The following is a 19,601-nucleotide window of genomic DNA, read 5'->3' on the forward strand; positions in this document are numbered from 1 at the left end:
TAGGTGGACAAGCAAGCATATGGCGGCATGTACAATGAGATCACTTGAGTGAAACACATTAACCAAAACTTATGAGTGAATGAGCGTATGTCTTGTGAGAAGCTCACATGTTTGCATATGATGATTTAAAGGAGTTTGGAATTGCATTGACATGGCTAGCTCACACATGGCTTTTCAACGTTTTGTTTGAAGGAAATTTGGTTAACTATTGGATGATGTTTTGAGCTCTTGTTACTTACTTCTTGGCAGTGTATTTCATGGTTGGAACTTATATATGAAATTGAATTGAGAAGTTGGCTACTAAGTTGTTGAGTCTAGTCTTAGTTGAGTGGTTTTGTTTTGTGTTTTGTGTTTTCTTTTACTAGAGGACTAGCAAAAATGTAAGTTTGGGGGTATTTGATCACTCATATATTTCATGCATTTATACCATCCATTTCTAAAGTCTTTGTGATGTTTTTGTGTTAAAATTGTGGCATTTTACCTTACCTTGTGTTAATGTGCAGTTAATTTTGTTTTAGGATCAATTTCAAGCAAAATGGAGAAAAGGAAATAGAAAAAATGATAGCTGAAAAGTGGAGTGGGAGACACGGCAAGGAGGGCAGTGCACTGAGACAGAAAGAAAAGAAAAACAGAAAATAAAGACGAGTGGAGAGAGCAGGAATGGTGAAAAGAAAAATAAAAGAATAAGTGGGAGGACACGGACTGAGTGGAAAACAAAAGAAAGAATAAAAGAAAAAGCAGTGGAGGGAGGACTGAAAAGAAAATAATAGAAAAATGCCACAATTGGGACGGAAAGGGGGAGACTGACAGGGGATTGACAGAGAAGAATAAAAGAAAGAGGGGAGCAGAGCGACAGAGGCGGAGGGCAGAGAGAGTGGAGAGACCGAAGAAGTCAGGAGCAGAAAATAAAAGAAAAGAATAAAAAAAAAGGAGACACAGAGCAGAGGTGAGAGAGACACGGACACAGCAGAGGGAAGCAGGCGCAGAGCAGAGGAACCAAAAACGGGTGTTTTCTTTCTTGTTATTTTTTATGGATAATTTCTTATGTATGAACATAATTATGTGTAACTAATTTATTATGCTAGAGTGAGGCCATGAGCCGCAACATGAATACGTAGATTTATTTTTCAATTGCTTAAGTGTTGTTACATGCTTGCTTTGATATTTTCAATCACTGAATTAAACTATCTATGTACCTTGATGATTGATCACCATTAGGATGCTTAGAAAAGTTATCGGATGCAATTTTGAACGAATGTCACGTTAAAATTGGTTGTGCTTCTTGTGATTGAGGATTGTACTCTCCTAAGGTAAATATCATGCTCTTAGGGATTATATGGTTTAACAAAAGGATTTTCACCAAGATTAATGAATCACTCATGTTTATATTTAATCCAAATGTCATGGATAAGTTGCATGTAGTGGTATGCGTTTTAGCTTGAATGTCACAAGTAAAACATACACAAGGAAAATCCAACCTTCAAAGCATGTGTGTTTTCAATTATTTAAGCAATTGGAATAGCTACGTAGGAGTGTTGTTGGTAAAGGTTGAACTCTAGCATATTGTCAATCTATTTTTCTTCAATCATTTATTTTATCTTGAATTTCCTTATTTACTTGTTTTGTTTAAGTTGAATCATTATTCCTATAAACCAATTCCCATTTTAGATATTTGTTTAAGTCACATCCAGTAATATTTAGTTTCATCAAATTAGTGTAATTCTTAGAGTTAAATAAGTTAAATACAAAAAAACTCATAAATTGTTTATATCAGTCCCTGAGGAGATCGACCTTGATTGAGCCATTCTATACTACAAACACTTGTTCTCTTGCAAGAATTTTCTATGGTTTAACCCTTTGTTTTACAAGTGGTAAAATCGCTATCAGTAGTTCCTGAAGGGAGTCAACCGGTGATAGAGCCAGTTCTGGAGAAGGAGTTTCCCAGCTTCCCATTATTATCATTTAATAATAGGAGGCAGAGCGAGCAAGAGAGAACGAGGTACGGAATGCCAGCTATGATGGGAGAGACTAGCGGAAAGGAGGGCACCACTACTTCAGATAAACACCAACCTTATAGGCCACCCCCGTTGGTTAATAAAGGTGGAGGAACAAACTGGAGGAAACCCGAACCAAGGAGAGAAGCAAGTGCGGGCAACGACCGGAGCCCAAAGATCGAATCTGCTCTCCTCGGTCATAATGATAATTTAGCCACTCAGCAGCTAAGGGAGGAATTGGCTGAGTTAAGAAGGACAGTGGCTCAAAATGCTCAGCCGCGGGCTCGCCCAGTGTTCAGGATCACTTACCAAAAGCCTTATCCTGAATATATTGACGAGCTAAATCCATTCCCTCTCAACTTCAAGATGCCTGCATTCCCAACATTCACAGGTGAAGACAGCAGCGTTTCCTCCAGAGACCACATTTTCAAATTCTCCAATCATTGTGTAGCATATGAGGACAATCCAAATTACAAATTGAGGTTGTTTGGGAATTCATTGGCAGGGTTAGCATCTCAGTGGTACTCTCTATTATCCCCCAACTATATTGCCAACTAGGGGCAAATGGAGATGGCTTTCCACGAACAATTTTACAGAATAGAGCCGGAATTGACCATCAATGACCTTGTTGAAGTTAAGCAATACGATCATGAATCTACTGAGGACTTCATGATCAGGTTCAGGAGAACAAGGATGAGATGCCAAGTCCCCGTCAACCAAGCACAGCTCATATCGATTGCTCAAAGGGCTCTGAAATTACCTTTGAGGAAAAGATTTTATGATGCACAGTTTAATGAGCTGCAAGAATTGGTAATTACTGCCACGAAGTATGAGAGGCTGTTGCAAGAAGAGCAACAAGTGAAGCACACTTCTAAAGTTCCTCCTTTCTACAAAAACAAGGCTGCAATTCATTGCGTGGAAGTGGGAGAAACCAGGCCAGAGCATGAGGGTGGCCATGATGAAGAAGATATAGATATGTGTGCCGCTGAAATGACCACACCTTTCAAACCACTGACGGTAAAATGCCTAGTCCAACCTGTCAAAGATCAAAAGATCGTAATGAACGATGGTGGTTTCATCCCCATGAAACCACCCAAGTACCAGAGTTATTCGTTCGATCTGACCAAGGCACCTGAGATCTACGAAGAACTAGTGCAGGCAAGAGTAATCTTGCCCGACAGTGCCAAAAAGATGCCCAAACCAGAAGAACTCAGGGGGAAGAAGTATTGTAAGCTACATTATACCTTCAACCATTCTATAGTTAATTGTGTCCAGTTTAGAGATTGGTTACAAGATCTTATAGTGAAGGGAAAGTTGTTACTTGACTCGCCCCAAGCCAGTATGATGGTGGATACTAACCCTTTCCCTGAGGCTCCTATCAATATGATCAACCTCATTTTAAAAGAGCCAGGGTCACCAGTTGGTACTGCATAGAAAGGAAAGATCCCAGGTTGTCTCAACACCCCTGCATGAATAAAGGTGCCATGAAGGGGACCAGGGGATCAAGATCAGGTCCTCAGATTGATGCTAACGAGGGGAGTAGAGGAAAGAAGAAAGTAAACAAGGGGGCAAAAAGTTTCCCGAAATTAATTCAAACAGTACCAAGAGCAAAGCATGAAGCAAATTACATGTTCATTCCAATAAGAAAAGAGTTACAAATCATCCTATTCTAAAAAATTTACATCTTCACATAGGGTGATTATTCGAGAATGATATGTTTGCATAATGGCAAATATCCTACTGGGTTCGACCAAAACAGTATGGCTATTTACAAGTTGAGACCGGGCATGCTCTAACTCTGAGTTTGACTTCTCCACTCCCTCGATTTGGTTTTCAAGGGTATCCAGAAGAGTTGCTTGTTCTGCTTTCAGAGCAACCAGTTGTTCCTCCAGCTTTTGGATTTCATAAGTAACAACTCTGACCCTTTCTTTTGTCTGCAAGCTTTCTTCCATCAACCGATCAACTTGAGTGGAGGTGCTTGATTCTTTCTCCATAAAGCATTTTGCCCGATTAGCCTGTCTGTTCGCTCTCTGGTATTGTTCCCTAAGAGCCCTCAAGTTCTCAAAGAAAGAGAGAAAGGAATCATGTTGAGGTTTTGATAGCCGACCGGTTTTGAAAGACTCAGTTATGATCTTCTCAAGGTCACAAAGAGCCTTGAGGCTAAATGAAGCGGTGAAATCCTTCTTTGCCCATTCCTGAAGGACTCGTTGTTGCTCTGAAGAAATGGAGGTTGCTGAAGAATGTCTTGAAGATTTCAACCGTGTCTCAAGTCGCCCGAGCGTTTCAAAAAGTTTGGGCAACTTAGCAGGGTCTAAGGATAGGAAAGGAGGAGGATCCTGCATTGCAGCTCCCTCTAATGAAGCAATGCCCATTGAGGGGGCAGTCTCTGCCTGCCCGATCTGCTCAATTCCAGAAGGGGGAATCTCAGTACCTCCAGAAGATAAATGAGGATGGGAGCGCTTTGATTTACGGACCAAATGAGGGGGGAAGTTTCTTTTGGAGCTTGCTGCAAGAAACCAAAGGACCAGGTCAAGACAATCTGAATACAGCTTGAGGCAAAAAGAGGCTTTAGAGAGATGAAATGTACCTGACTCAGCCCTGGGGTTTCACCAGGAAGAGAACTAACTCCTTATTGGGGGGAAGATTCTTCACCACCACCAGGAGAGTAACGAGCTACACATGAACCTGTACCAGTGCCCTAGAGGTATCCAGAGACAGCAGTAATTGTCAGTAAATAGATCATAAGAGAAAAACAAGAAGAAAATACTCTCATACCTGAGTTTGGTCTTGAGGAGGATAAGGAGGTTCATAAACTGTCGGGCAAGCAAATACCCGCGAGATTGATACCTCTGAAGCTACAGGGATCTCAGGAACTATGGGTTCATTATCTGAAACCACTAATTGAGGAGGTGGCTCATATACCGGAGAAGGCTGCAGAGAACGTGAGTGAGAGTTAGTTGGGAAGCAATGTGCAGAATTTCAATGTGGAAATAATGACTCACCAAGTTACTGTCCTCATCCACGAAGTGCAACATAACTCATGTAGATGGATCAAATTGAGAGGAAGGGGTTGCATCCAGAGCAATAGAAGAAGTCATAGACCTCAGAGGAGGGCCATGACGAGGCAATGAGGCAGATGCTCCAGCCTAAAAAAGAAAATAGAAAGAGAGAAAAGATTCAGACATTAGGTCCAGAAGTTGGAGAGTTATCCAAGAATTAGAAAGAAAGAAAAAACACCTTTGAAGGGTCAACCCGAGAGGGAGACAGGCTTGTTTCTCGAGCAAATTGTGGAGAGGCCTCGGGCGGAGAGAGCTTTTCCTTTCTTGAGGCCTGAGTCAAAATAATCAGATTTAGAGTTATATGAAAGCAAGAAGGGGTGTACAAACAATAATATATAAATCATACCTCGAGTTCTCTGAGGGCAGTATTTTGCAGTTTTTCGGCCTTTTTGAGCATAGCAGCTCTTAGTGGTTCCTCCTTAGAAGAAGGGATTGGTCTTTTAGATGCTTGAGGTCCTGTTTGTCGATAAAATAGACAATTAGATAAAGGAGAAAGGGAGCAGTTTGATGAAGAAAAACAGAAACTCACTTGAAGATTGTTGCTTCTTTCTGCCTGCCTCAGGAACTGGAGCAGATGGGGCTGATGACTTAGAAGGAGCAGTAGTTCTCGCTCTCTTACTCTTTCTAGTAAGAGTTGGTCGTGTGGTTTTGGGTAGATGTGCAAGATTAGGATCTGAAGTCTTAGTCACAGCCGCTTTCTTTCGCTTGGGTGCTTTAATAATTGCCTCGGGTGTTTCTTCAGTTCTTGAATCCCCAAAGGATTCTGAAAACATCTGCACCTTCCCCAGTTTCTCGTCTCTCAGCCTTTGCGGCAACTCCATGAAGAACTGCAGCATCAGCGGAGTCATCCTTGGACTCAATGGTTTCCGATTCAACATCCACTGGAGCTGCAGAGTGAAGCAAAAGTAAGGATAGAAGGACTTCAGAAGGGAAACAAAATCAGATTGAAAGAGAAGTACCTATCAGAAGTGACCGATTCTTCTCTTGGATCATCTCCTTCCAATTTTCAAGCTCGCCCGAGCCGGGATATGACTTAAGAGAAAGCTGGTTGAAAAGGCGATCATGAGTTTCTTTCAAATCTCCTCCATACTTCCTAGTCCATTTGTCTTCCCACCAAGAAGAAAAGAGCGAAGTGCATTCAAAGTTGAGAATGATGGACTTTCGGGCTGCTTGACTCATTACGTCAAGACTGCGTCGGGCAACTCGGAATGTCACCTCAGGTGGAGTTGGCAATCGGAATGAAGTGCCACAATGGACAAAGTCGAAGAATGGGACAGGAATGGCCTGTCTAAATCCTAACTGCCTGCTGCAAAAGTTAGGATGGTACACTTCCAAGCCTTGGTCATATCTATTGCCCCGAACTCCCCAGGCCAGGTCTCTCGGTTGAATACAGCTAATAAATTTCTCCCTGCAAAAGGGGGTAGCATCCTCGCCAGGGGCATCTTGAAAGACTTGGTTAGAAAGCCAAGGATATCTCCTCAAGACTGACGCACCCCATTCTAAATCTGATTGAGTCCTACAAACTCTGAAGAAGTAAAAGCAGGCAAAGGTGGAATGATCTATAGGGGCAGCTTCAGCCAGGATTCGGGCAGGGGCCACACCCTCCGGGAACTCCAGATTAGCAGCCCAAAATTCTGGAAAGTACCATTGAAGCCAGGTTTGTATCATCCAAATAGGCCCATTCAGGTTGGTCTCAAACGGCTCGCCTTGAGTCATTTCAAAAAGAAGATGATAAAGATGGGAAAGAAGGAATGGACCTGTAGCTACATCATTAAAATTATGAAGAACCTCTACTAAGGGGATCCATTCAACCCTCACCCCTTTAGACTTGTTAGGGAAGATGTGCTTGTTGAGCCAATATAAGAGGAAATACATGTGCTCTTGATCTTTATCAACCCGAGGAGAGCCCGCCCCAAAATTCTCCTTTACAAAAGGAATGAATCCTTTGAATAAGGTCTCATAACTCTTGAAAGTTGCAGAGTTATAGTTCAAAGAAAGGAAGGCGGTAGATGAACTTGAGCTTCCAGTGGTGGAGGACGGAACCCAGTCTTGAGTAACGTCCACTATCCTGCCCGATGGCCTTAACCCAAAGACCTGGGCCATGTCAAGAATGGTGGGAGACATGAGGCCCATACGGAAGTCGAAAGTATTCGTGCCCGAATTCCAGAAAGGAGGGCAGAAACAAGCAATTCGGGCTTGGGAGTAATGGAGGTCTTCGAAAGCATGATTAATTCATAAATACCATTACTCATCCATTTCTTCTTAAAGGTAGGCTCTAATTCATCAATCCACTGAGCCCAGAGGAAAGCCTCGACGATATGATGACCATTTGGATGAAGAGATGCCCGACCTAGCCGAATAGGGATTTGGGGAAAACCAGTTATCCCTAGGCATGTTGTTTTCTACCACTGAAGGGACCCGAGAGACCCAGGCGGGACCCAATGATTGTGCCCCATGCACCTCAAAGAAGAGCTCGGAATGCAAACCTGCCCGAGGGCGATGCAGCCCATTGAGTAGACGACGCAGAGTGGCGATTCCTTCGCCAGATTCATAGGATGGTTGGGTTTGGCTGGACCCCGAAGCCATTTGATGAAGTTCGAGAAGGGGAAACAAAGAAGATGACGAGAGTGAAACCTTATCGGGCAAAGAAGGGAAATGGCTAGTAAAATTAGGAAAGTTTTAAATTACAGAGGGATTTCTTGCTGTGAACACGAAGGATTGGGGAGTTCAACCGCAAGGGATTCATGGGTTTTAATAAGGAGGTTTTTCAATTAATATTGGCGCCTGGAATTCCAGGTTAAATATCAATTGAAGGGGGCATTGTTTGGATCAAAACTTGACTTTGGGCTCAAGAAAGGAGCTGGCCCAAAAGGAGGCTTGAAGGAATAGTTGACCAAGGCCCGGCCGAAACCCAGAAAAGCAGAAAAGGCCTCTTCTGACTTGGTGCAGCTCATGAAGACCACTTGCTTACCTACCCAAGGGCCAAGGGGTATAGATTGACCAGCTACACAGCCCATAAAGTACTTTATGGTGGCATTACATGTAAAAAAGCTGGTGAGTCATCACCCTCAAACCGCATTCGGGCAAGGCTACTGCTACAGGAGGCCAAGCCGAGTTGTCTATATAAGAAGAAAGAGAAACCAGGAATAAGGACACTCAACCAAACAAACAAATGCAGGCACAAACTCTGCTCAAAGCCAGATTTGCCTTCAAAACGAAGCTGTAGTCAGCCCAAGCCTTCATCCCTCGCGGGATAACCCTTCCTTCCAACCTTTGTAATAGCTCTGCTACCCTGTTCAACCTTGTTGTAGTATCGATTCATCTTTTGTAAACTCTTTATCCCTCTCTCTCTTTCTTAGCTTTCAGACCCTTGACAAAACTACAAAGATAGGAACATGCAAGACGAGCAGCCTTACCTGATAAGGTTTAACCTTGCCCGACCTTCTTTGTTTTTGTCTTTTCATTCATTAGCCTAGCAATATGTTGTATACCTCCAGTTATATGCAAGTTATTTCCAGCAATATGACTATTAAAAGGCTTTCTCAGTACTTGGATCCGATTTGAATATATCTTCAGTGTTCAAACCAGATCCAAGTCCTAAGCCCTCGGGCATGCAAATCTAATCAGTTAAAAGCCCTTGGCCTCAAGGCATAAAGAAGAACTTTATGTGGACTTAACCCATCCACGACAGTCCTTGATAAACGAGAAGTCCGAAGTTACTTGGGGCGCAAGTAATCAACCTACCTCTTAGTTTTATTTCTATTATATTATGATTATCATGAAACGCTTAAGTATGGAATGGATTCTGATAGGAAGCCTCAAGGCCTATACCTAAGGCCCCACGAAGGCACCTATTTGGATTCATTCCGTTCTGCGGTCTAGAACGTTTGAGTATAAGAACGAACTCTAATAGGAAGCCTCAAGGCCTACACCTAAGGCCCCACAAAGGCACCTATTTGGGTTCATTCTACCTCTCGGACTCGGGTAATCAGAAGTATAATAGTTATAAGACTCATGCAATCACGAGAACAAATATGATGTGTTCGAGCACTGGTTTAGTTTGATAGGAAGCCTCAAGGCCTATACCTAAGGCCCCACAAAGGCACCTGTTATATCTAACACGGTTTCTCGGGTATATATATATTTACAACTAAAACTCGACATCCATTTTACATATGCCATGCTGAAGATGGCAGTGGCACGCCTGAGCACCTAAAAAGTTAATCTTGATTGTGAGCCTCAAGGCCTACACCTAAGGCCCCACAAATGCACCTTTCAAAGTTAACTCTGTCCTTCTCTTTCAGCCTTGCCCGACCAGCCTTGCCCGACAAGTCTTGCCCGATAAAGACTTGCCCAACGAGACTTGCCCGACAAAGCCCGACAGTGAAACAGAAGCCCGACAGCAGCTCTCAACTGGCACTAACCTCCCGGGGAACTGTGTGTTTGTCGGCCAGGAAACATCCCCGACGGAAATTCCTGACGCAAACAGTAATAAGGACGGCATATGATGAGTGATCACTGTCAAACTTTTTTTACATTTAAAGCCTCCAAAAGATGATTCCAGCGTTGATGAGGGAGATATCTGCATGTATGGATTTATGTCAGCATTTAGTACACGGGAGTTCAATAAATCACTGTAGTGAGTCAGAATAGTCAACCTTCTTCTGCATCTCATTCTTGAACTAGCCACATCTTTTCCATTGTCAACATTGGCATCCTCTACTCTGGTATCTAAAATTACAACAGTATCAAGATACTAACAAGATCAATGGAGCACAAGTCCAATGTGAAAGAAATTACTTTTACAATTTACAGATGAGCTGCTTAAAGATAACTATACCACATAGTCATAATTCCGATAAACCATACAAAAATCACATTGCTTCTGCCAGGAAAGGTCATTGATTGTATGTTCTCTAATTCATTGTATAGGTTATAAATGCAAAGGTTAATACAGCAAAACTATCGATTTTATCTAACTTGAAACGGTATAATGACTAATATGCCAAGAACACAACTTTCACAAAATTTACTTTGTCCGCAGGTTAGAAAATTGTTCTTAATCAAGTACAAAACCACTTTTAAAACCAATGTACTTCTTTTTGTCTTGCAAGTGAATACACTTCAGTAAAAAACAAACAGGCAAAGTTATAGCCGATAGCAAACCCAACCTTGTTCGGATTCTTGACCTACTCTATTCATCCCACCAAGGACCTTATATGCCTCGGTGTGTACTGAATCCACCCTCATTGAGTAAATTTTGACTCCACCTTCAAGAGTGCAGCTTGCCTGCACATATAGAGAAGTGATACATATTTAAGCAAACATAGCATATACAATCGAATATGTGAACTTTCGGCCACTCACTTCAAAAGTGGTTTTACCAAAATCTTGCTCTTGATGGATTTCAAACTCCAAAACTTATCTGAAACATCGTAGTATCAATAGGCGGAATTTACCTTTTGAAAATTCGTCTCTGCATCCTTTTCCTCTTCAACGTTAATAATGACCGTTAAATGGTCAATCAAATTCAGCTCCCATGTATTTTTCTGATTAATTTTCTGCGCACCCAATAGATCAAAATCGAACTGTGATAATTTGGAAGATTTGTATATTGATTGTGTGTAAGGGATTACAAGGAAATGAAATATATACAAGTGGAAAAATGTGATGTGAGTTACACGGAAGACATCACACACCATACTTCACACACCATGCTTAGACCCATACTTTACACAGTCTAAACCCTAGCTGCTTACATCATGATCCTAACTACTATAACCCATGCTAACCCATACTTAGATATTAGGTATTCTAACACTCCCCCTCAAGCGAAGGCTAGGATATTCATTAAGCCAAGCTGGACCAAAAGAGTGTTGAATTGAACACGAGACAATCATTTGGTGAAGATGTCTACTAGTTGATCTTTGTTTCGAACAAACACAGGTTGAATGACATTGGATTGGGTTTTTTCTCGAACAAAATGGCAGTCCATTTCAATATGTTTGGTTCTTTCATGGAAGACAGGATTTGATGCAATGTAAATAGCAGCTTGATTATCATAGAAAAGAGGCATAGGCTATGTTATCTTGAACCCTAAGTCGTTGAGCAAACCTTGCAGCCAAATCAACTCACAGGTAGTAGATGCCATGGCACGGTATTCAGCTTCTGCACTTGATCGAGCCACCACGTTTTGTTTTTTGCTTTTCCATGTCGCCAAATTTCGCCCAACAAATTTACAATATCCAGTAGTAGACCTTCGATCAGTTTTGGAGCCACCCTAATCTGCATCTGTGTAGCCAACGATGTGAGCATTTCCAGCCTTTCTCATCACAATCCCAGTTCCAATGGTACCTTTCAAGTAATGCAAGATCCTTCGAACAACTTGTAAATGAATTGATCAAGGAGAATGCATGAACTGACTGACTAGACTCACGACATGCATGATATCAGGATGAGTAATGGTAAGGTAAATAAGTTTCCCTACCAATCTTTGGTATAAACCAACATCTATCAACAAATCTCCATCTAATCCCAATTTATCTTTGCAAGCAATCGGGTTTGCCATTGGTTTTGCTTCAAGCATTTTTTATTCTTAAAGTAAATCTAGTATGTACTTGCGTTGATTCAAGAGCAAGCCTTTACTAGATGAAGCAATTTCAATTCCTAGAAAGTACCTCAGAGTTCCTAGATCTTTGATTGCAAACTTTCTATGGAGAAGAACCTTAAGCCTCTGAATTTCTGTCAAACTGTCACCAGTCACAATGAGATCATCAACATAGATAAGAGCGGCAAGTTTACCTGCTGAACTATCTCTCACAAACAGTGAGGAATCTGCATTGCTCCTTTTAAAACCAATGTCCTCTAACACATAACTTAACTTGGCATACCAAGCTCGAGGAGATTGCTTGAGGCCATATATAGCCTTGTGTAATTTGCAAACCATGCTCTTTCCTTCATGTGGATGTCTTGGAGGCAAGTGCATGTACACATCCTCTTTAAGTTCTCCATGCAGGAAGACATTCTTAACATCCATTTGGAATAAGGGCCAATTGTGGTTGATAGCAACTGAGAGAATCACTCTTACTGAGTTCATCTTTGCCACATGAGCAAAGGTTTCCTTGTAATCGATACCATAGGTTTGAGTAAAACATCTAGCAACCAATCTAGCTTTGTGTCTCTCCACTGGACCATCACTCTTGAATTTGGTTTTGTACACCCATTGACACCCAACAGCTTTCATCCCCTTAGGTAGCTTGGTGATGCTCCAAGTTTTCCTTTCATTTAGAGCTTTAAGCTCCTCATCCATCGCTGTTTGCCAGATCACTTGAGAATTAGCTTCTTGGAATGAGCTTGGCTCAGATGAGGCTGAGATTTTGCTTAGGAAAGCAACATGAGAAAGAGATACTCTTGAGTATTCAAAATACTTTTCTATAGGGTATCTTGAGGTGTAACTTACATAATCTTTAAACCAAACTTGCTTACCTCGATTTCTACTAGGGTTTCTCCTTGGAGTGATCACTTTAGGAGTAGTAGCAAGATTCTCTTTAGACAAATTGTGATTCTGGTCAGTGTCTTTAGTTGATTCATTATCAACAAGTATATCAGATGATTGATCACACTCGACTGGATCAATTGAAGTTTCATTGTTGCTTGGTTGATCTGAAACTGAAGGATGATGAGGTAGCATGTTGGTTTCCACAATTGGCATGAGAATTTGACCAAGAAAATCCTCCCCCAGAAGATCTTCATCCTTGGTACTTGCAAAGAAATGAACTTTCTCATCAAAACTCACATCTCTAGACACAATGAGTTTCCTGCGTTTTGTATCATAGCACTTGTATCCCTTTTGAATAGATGAGTACCCCAAGAACACACACTTTGCAGCTCTTGGATCCAATTTATCTCTATGCAAGCTTTGAATATGAACAAAGCAAACACATGCAAACATTCGAAGGTGAGACAGATTGATTTTCCTGCCCTAAAGTGTTTCAAGGGTGACTTGAATTTGAGAACTTTACTTGGAAGCCTATTAATCACATATGCAGCAGTAAGAATCCTATGGGACCAAAATTTCTTGGGTACACTCATTTGAAGCATAAGTGATCGAGTTTTTTTCCAGTAGATCACGGTTCTTCCTTTCTGCCACTCCGTTTTGTTGCGGAGTACCAACACAGCTTGTTTGATGAATTATTCCATAGCAAGTTAGATATTGAGTAAAAGCATTGGACATATACTTAGTACCATTGTCTAACCTTAAGACTTTAAGTTGGGTTGAGAATTGGTTTTTAACAAGACTGTGAAATTCTTAGAACACATTAATAACTTCATTTTTGGATTTCAACAAATACAACCAAGTACATCTTGAGAAATCATCAACAAAAATGACAAAATATTTAAAACCATCAAAAGAATCCAAGGGTGCAGGCCCCCAAACATCAGAGTGCACAATCTCAAAAGGTTTACATGACTTGGTTGATGAGGAATCAAAGAGCAACCTCGTCTGTTTTGAAAAATGGCAAACTTCACAATCTTGAGTCATCACATTCTCTGAAGTTCTGAAGAGATGTGACTGCACAAGATTAGAAGGATGCCCTAATTGTCTATGCCATAATAGATGATTCTGCAAAAATCCAACCTGAAAACCTCTAACTTCAACCGATTGCAATGAAAGCATATAGAGGCCATCTTTATAAATGCCTTCACCAATTTTCTTCTTCGTGATACGATCCTGGAAAACCACATTGAATGGTGAGAATATAACATCACAGTTTAAAGAATTGGTCAACCTTCCAGCTGACAGAAGTTGGAATGGAAATGAGGGCACATATAGAGCAGTTGATTCAACATTTGTATCAAATATCTTAACTTTTCCTTCACCCAAGACTGATACACCAGTTCCATTAGCAACAGAAACAAACTGTGGAATAACTGCATCTTTAAACTCATGCATATCTCTTTTTATATTTGTCATGTGATCAGTTGCTCCAGAGTTTATTATCCAAACATTTGCAAGATTTCTAGAAGCGCAGTACTAAATGAGTTTAGAATACCTGACATATCAACGGAAGATGACTCATTTGTCTAAAGAAATTTTGTGAACTGTTCAAATAAATCAGTAATGCTGACTTCACTGTTTCCCTTATGAGGACATCCTTCTTCTAAATGAAGGAAGTGAACTCACTCAAGAGAGCCGAGGGATTAGATGTGAAGGTCTCAGCAGTTGAGGCAGTCTGTGAGCGAGAGACTTGACTTGCACTGCAACCAGACTTGGTTTGCTTGGCAAAGTTAGGCTTAAGATGTGGATACAACACCCAACAAGTGTCTCTGAGATGATTCTTCTACCCACAATGATTGCATTGCATCTCTCATTTCTTTCCTTTGAAGTTTTTTCCTTCAAACCTTATGTCACTTGCAGCGAAGGCTCTGGACTCAGGGTCACTGACCTTAGTACTCATAACTTTTCTTCTTACTTCTTCTCGATGTACGATAGTTCATACAGTATTGAGAGATGGTAATTCAACACTCATCAATATGTGGCTTCGCATATCTTCATAGGTAGAGTCAAGATTGGACAAGAGCTGAAAGATCTTGTCTTCTTCAGCTCGCTTAAGAAAGACTGCTAGATCTATGGTGTGAGGACGATAGAGATTCAACTCATTCCACATAGACTTCAGTCTTCCTAAGTGCTCAATAAAAGACTTTCCATCTTGATTCAGAACAGAAAGACTCTTCTGCAACTCAAATATCATGGCTGCATTGTTTTGATTTCCATACATCTCCATGACAGCCTTCCATAAATCAAAGGCTGATTCTGAGAAGCTAAAAATTTCTGATACCTTTGAGCCCATTGAGTTGAGCAACCAGGACATGACGAGCTGATCCTTACAGAACCACTCTTCATACTTGGGATCACCAACCTCAGGAGCTACGACAGTTCCGTTGATGAAACCAAGCTTAGATCTTCCTCCAAGAGCTAAAGTAATAGCTTTAGACCAAGGAAGATAATTAAACTCAGTTAGAAGCATGGAACAAAGACGTTGATTGGGATTTCCATTAGCTTCACTTGAAGAGGCTGATGAAGAAACGAGGATGTTCTCGGGTGAAGCAGCAAGGATATTTTCTTCTTCCATTTCAAAAGATTTCAGAGAACAGGTTCTTTAAGAAGCCTGCTCTGATACCATGTGATAATTTGGAAGATTTGTATATTGATTGTGTGTAAGGGATTACAAGGAAATGAAATATATACAAGTGGAAAAATGTGATGTGAGTTACACGGAAGACATCACACAGCATACTTCACACACCATGCTTAGACCCATACTTTACACAGTCTAAACCCTAGCTGCTTACATCATGATCCTAACTACTATAACCCATACTAACCCATACTTAGATATTAGGTATTCTAACACAAACATTTAAGAAAAATTTCACAACAAACATCAAAATCTAATACAGTAAAAATGGCTCACTCATTTGACAAATAAAATACTAAAAAAATTGAAGGGCTTGTTTGGTATCCTATTTGAAATTTTTTATAATTTCTCAAAACATTTCTTAAGAATTTTTCTTGAAAAAAAATTTTCTTTAAGGTTCAAAAACTTGTTTGGTATGCGATTTAAAAATTTTAAAATTTTCAACTTAAATTGGACAAAGAGATCCAAAAAGAAAGGGTCGAGAGAGAAAGAGGAGAGAGAATGAAAAAAAAGTGATGATTGGAGGTAAAAGAAAGAAGTGAGAGAATTTGAGGAGATAAAAGGAAGATGATTGAGAGAAAGAACCAAGAGAATGAAGAGAGTAGATTGAAGGAGAGACGAAAAATGTCAAAAAAAAAAAGGGGGAGAGAGAAAAAAAGAAAAGAGAAAGATAGATTTGGAGTGAGAGGGGAAGAGGGAGAGAAAAGAAATGAGTGAATTTAAGTTTAAAAATTCACTTTTTGTGTTTTTAGAGAATAGACTATATTTTTGAGTTAATCTTAAGTTCAGTTTTTGAAAATAGTCATACCAAACAAGTTTTTAAGGTCTAAAACTTGAAAATTATTTTTTAGTTTAAAAAGTTGAATTCAAGTAGAGTACCAAATAAGTTCGAAACTTTTTGTTAAAAAAGTTAATTTCAAAACTTTCAATTACTTGAAAAATTTATACTTACATAGTCACTGGAGAGTTTGATGCAATTCTGGAATAGCTCGAGGATCTGCGCCTTTCTGAGGCCGTGATTGGGGTCTCCCTGTTGTGGCAGCAGATTGAGCGCAACGGACTTCCTTCGAATCGCGAACGCGGGTGCTGTGCGAGCCTGCGCATGCTCGCGGTTGTCGTCATTGGAGCCGAGGAAGAAGGGTCTGGTTGGAGACTGGAGACGAGCGGCCATTGGGAGCCTCCGCTTCTGGGTTGCCGGATTAGGGCTCAGAGCGTCAGCCATTGCAATTTGGAAAATCGAATTGGGAAAGCTTATGAGGATGCATACTGATGGGACGAACATGTTTCCCTCCATTTGTTTGAAATTTGGGGGGTTTGAAAAGGTATGAACTGCCGATTTAGTCATTGAACAATCATCTTAGTAAAAATTAGATATCTGAATTATATTTTGGGTAAAATAAGTCCTTAAATTCATTAAAAATTGCTAATTTCATCTCTATTATTATATTCAAAGTTATTTTATCCAATTTTTCGTCAACTTTACGCACTTGATACATTTAGAGTGTAATACTATTATTTTCTCGCCTATAAGCCCTTAACATTTCATATAGGTTGTGGATCTAACGTCTAATTTACCCTCCAAAGTTAACTCCATACACTATTTTTTATGAAAAATTATCAATCTATCCTCCAATATATTACATGCAAATAATGTGACTTAAATTAATGGAAAATTGAATATAGTAGCTTTGAATCTAATATTAGGGATGTAATTGACAGATTTTTATAATTCAATGACTAATTTTTCTGAAAAAAAATAGTTTAGGGACCTAATTTTCACTCAAGTGATAATTTAGAGACTAAATTGACAGTTCACTCAAAAGGTTGCTCGTGCATATGATATAAGCATCCATTTTCTTTTGCTGACCAATCTATGACCATCAATTTTACATTTGTGTGTTGGGAGCTGCAAAGCTAGCATTTAAAAAAGTCATCATTTATTCTGACTAGCACCAGAATGTATAAACATAATTACTTTTCATTACTGCAGTAAAATATCACATAGCACCAGAATGTATAAACATAATTATTTTTTGTTACTGTGGTAAAATGTCACATGCAAAAGAAGAAGGGATGCAACACGAAGACTAAATGTTCAAACACGTGCATTAATGTCATTTCATTTTCAAATTGTTATGAAGGTCATTTGACCCTCCTAGGCTTTAACTGGCTCCGCTAGTGTGAATTTATGTCGATCGAGCATATGTTAAAACAAACTAGTAAGAAAAAATTAATACTCACAGATTGAATTTTTCGGCAGTCTTCAGATTAAGCTACGTGCACAGAGTGCCGCCAAAGTTCATATTTGTGTGTTCGTTTATGATAACAAATCAGCCACTATAAAAAGGCTCATGACATCCCTAGTATTTGTATTACAGCACCGAAGACAAAAAAAACAAAGGGATTCAGCTTCGCCGAGACCCCAAGAAAAAAAAAACAAAGAAAAAAAAAAGGGGGTTCTGGAATATGAGAAAGAAAAAGAAAAAAAGAAAAAAGAAAAAGAGAATTATTTATTATGTTTTATATTCTTGTTTCCTAGTCTGATACTACTCCAAACACTTCAGTAAGTCATTATAGCTTAGTCTGGTCTAAACCAGTCCAACTTAGTCCCTGAAACTAGTTCAATCCGAGATAGTTTGGTGCAACAAATGCATCATAACCAGTTTGTTATCCCCAAGTCAGCCTTGGTAAAACCATTTCTAGTTTAATTTAATCAAAATGATCTCTGAGATTAACATAACTTCTCACTTTGGTCCATATGATTTAAAATCGATAGAAGTGGTCCTTGAGTTTGTCTACCATCAATCATTTTGGTCATTCTGTGAAAAGTTTTATTAAATAAGGTCCAAAATGACAAAATACCCTCAATTTAATAAATAATGAGCTAAAATGATTTGACATAAATTGAAGCTATTTTTGTCATTTTATTCTTATTTAATGGAGATTTTTTACTAAAATGATTTATGGTAGACAAACATGACGGAATGTGACACCTGCATTGCGCGAGAATCGAGCATTCTCTTTGAGTCACATCTCCTTTCTTTGTACCTTAAAAACACTCACATCACTCAATTTCACACCAATTTGACACTAAAAATTCCTAATTTAATTTCAAATTGGAAAATTGAGCTGTAGAAATGCGAAATTGTACAGACCAGGTGGTGAAGAGCTTGAGGAGCTGAGCAAGAGCGCAAGCGAGGAGAGGGAGGTTCGATGGGATTGACATCGCCGTCAACAACGAAGACGAATCGTCGCATCTGCAGCCGTCATCACCTTATCCATTCTCTCTCACGAGCAAGACAGTGGAAACTAGAAAAGAGGGAAAGAGGAGGAGTATGAGTCGACTGGGCCCCACAACCGAGTTCAATCAGGAAAAAGGGGTTGATGGATTTTTTTTTCTCTTACTTTTTTTTTTAATGAATGCGGTGGATTTGGTAAGAAGCAAGAAATATAGAATTTTGGAATTTTGGAATTTTGATTCACTGTGGAAGAAGCAAAGTAATTTCCATGGAACAAGAAATTATCTTCATCCTTTACAAGTAAAGTAATTATTCTATCCCTTCTTCGGTACATTACATGTAACTAATAAGTTTTAAGGTCAATTTTGCATTCTGATTCTCTCACAGAAGTTTTAAGTTTTATTAAATAAGGACCAAAATGACAAAATATCCTCAATTTAATAAACGATGAGCTAAAATGATTTGACATAAATTGAAACTATTTTTGTCATTTTATTCTTATTTGACAGAATGCAACAACAACATTCCTCGGGAATCAAGCATTCTCTTCGAGTCCCATCTCCTTTCTTTGTAACTTAAAAACTCTCACATCACTCAATTTCACACCAGTTTGACGCTAAAATTTCTTAATTTAATTTCAAATTGGAAAATTGAGCTGCAGAAATGCAAAAATTGTACGGACCAGGTGGTGAAGAGCTTGAGGAATTGAGCAAGAGCACAAGCAAGGAACGCAGCGAAGAAAGCGAGGTTTGATGGGATCGACGCCCTGTTGACGGCGAAGACGACGTCATCACCTCGCCCATTCTCTCGCAAGAGTCAAGAATGTGGAAACTATAAAAGGGGGAAAGAGGAGGAGGAGTATGCGTCGACTGGGCCCCACAGCCGAGTTCAACATGCCAATCGGAGATGAATTGGAACGGATTGTCACCGTCCAATCAGGAGATGAATTGGAGGAGTACGCTAGGATTTTTTTTTTTTTATTTTTTTTTTTGGCATATTTGTCAATTTGTTCCCTAAACTTGTATAGAGTTGTCAATTTTCCTCCCGAACTTTAATTTTAGCTGATTACCCCATGAACAAATAATTAGCTAATTTCCTACTTGAACTTTA

At 39.8% G+C, this 19,601-nt stretch overlaps 1 protein-coding gene across 1 annotated transcript in view; it reads right to left on the reverse strand.

The window, feature by feature from the left end:
• The window catches only part of LOC139193504 (condensin complex subunit 2-like), a 30,913-nt gene extending 13,331 nt beyond the window's left edge, over positions 1 to 17,582 (reverse strand). Inside the window, exons 1-6 of the mRNA XM_070816538.1 lie at positions 17,494 to 17,582; positions 16,205 to 16,581; positions 10,513 to 10,602; positions 10,225 to 10,342; positions 9,712 to 9,784; positions 9,581 to 9,635 (exon numbers count right to left, since the gene is read on the reverse strand). Coding sequence (XP_070672639.1) covers positions 9,581 to 9,635; positions 9,712 to 9,784; positions 10,225 to 10,342; positions 10,513 to 10,602; positions 16,205 to 16,546 — 678 coding nt within the window. The 5' untranslated portion in view covers positions 16,547 to 16,581; positions 17,494 to 17,582. The remainder of the gene's footprint in view (positions 1 to 9,580; positions 9,636 to 9,711; positions 9,785 to 10,224; positions 10,343 to 10,512; positions 10,603 to 16,204; positions 16,582 to 17,493) is intronic.
• Between the last annotated feature and the right edge of the window lie 2,019 nt (positions 17,583 to 19,601).

Source organism: Malus domestica, chromosome 17, assembly GCF_042453785.1.
Source record: "Malus domestica chromosome 17, GDT2T_hap1".
Lineage (NCBI taxonomy): Eukaryota > Viridiplantae > Streptophyta > Magnoliopsida > Rosales > Rosaceae > Malus > Malus domestica.